Source organism: Terrapene carolina, unplaced genomic scaffold (genome assembly GCF_002925995.2).
Source record: "Terrapene carolina triunguis isolate 2854851 unplaced genomic scaffold, T_m_triunguis-2.0 Scaffold28582, whole genome shotgun sequence".
Taxonomy (NCBI): Eukaryota; Metazoa; Chordata; order Testudines; family Emydidae; genus Terrapene; species Terrapene triunguis.
Window position 1 is genome coordinate 7,424 of NW_020692933.1, and position 660 is coordinate 8,083.

A 660-nucleotide genomic window follows, 5' to 3' on the forward strand; every position below is an offset into this window, starting at 1 on the left:
GCCCCACACTCAGCACACCCAGGGGGCTGGCAGGAGGTGCCGCAGGGCTGTGGAGTTGGGGTGGCTCCCCAGGGCCCAGCAAGGCTGGGGGCGGGGGATGAGGGGCTATGGGGGGGAAGCGAGGGGGGTGTCACCTGTGATCTGGCGCAGCTCGTCCTCCGTCAGCTCCCCTGACCCCAGCTCGTCCTCCTCGCTCTTGTTCATCTTCACGATGCGATGCGCCTCCAGGTAGGTCTCGGAGATCAGCCCCTGGGAGGGAGCAGGGGGGCGCGTTACTCCAGGGGACCCGCCCAGCACCCACCCTCCTCTCCATCCCCCAGAACTACCTCAGCAACCGGCAGGGGAGGTTGGCCCAACCCGAGCCGAGCCCCCTGCCCCCCTGATCCGGCCCTGCCTCCCCCACTCTCACCTGGGCCATCTGCCGAAAGCCAGCTCTCAGCAGGGGCAGGAAGACGCCGGTGATGCTGACGTGGTCCCCAGGCTGGGCCAGCCGCGTGTTCTCGCCATGCACAGCCACGCTGATGGAGCGCGGGAGGTGCCCTACCGGCACCTGGTCGCTCTGCATTGGGGGGGGGGGGGGGGGGGGGGGGGGGGGGGGGATGAAAGAGAGGGAAAAAAATCAGCCGCACCCTCCCTCAGGGGACCAGCCCCCGACTCTGG

General features: G+C 69.7%; 1 protein-coding gene across 1 annotated transcript in view; it reads right to left on the minus strand.

The window, feature by feature from the left end:
• MCM7 (minichromosome maintenance complex component 7) overlaps positions 1-559 on the minus strand; it is a gene marked incomplete at its 5' end in the record, with an annotated part of 5,125 nt that extends 4,566 nt beyond the window's left edge. Inside the window, 2 exons of the mRNA XM_026662577.1 lie at positions 135-249; positions 410-559. Of these exons, the coding sequence (XP_026518362.1) occupies positions 135-249; positions 410-559 (265 nt within the window). The remainder of the gene's footprint in view (positions 1-134; positions 250-409) is intronic.
• Between the last annotated feature and the right edge of the window lie 101 nt (positions 560-660).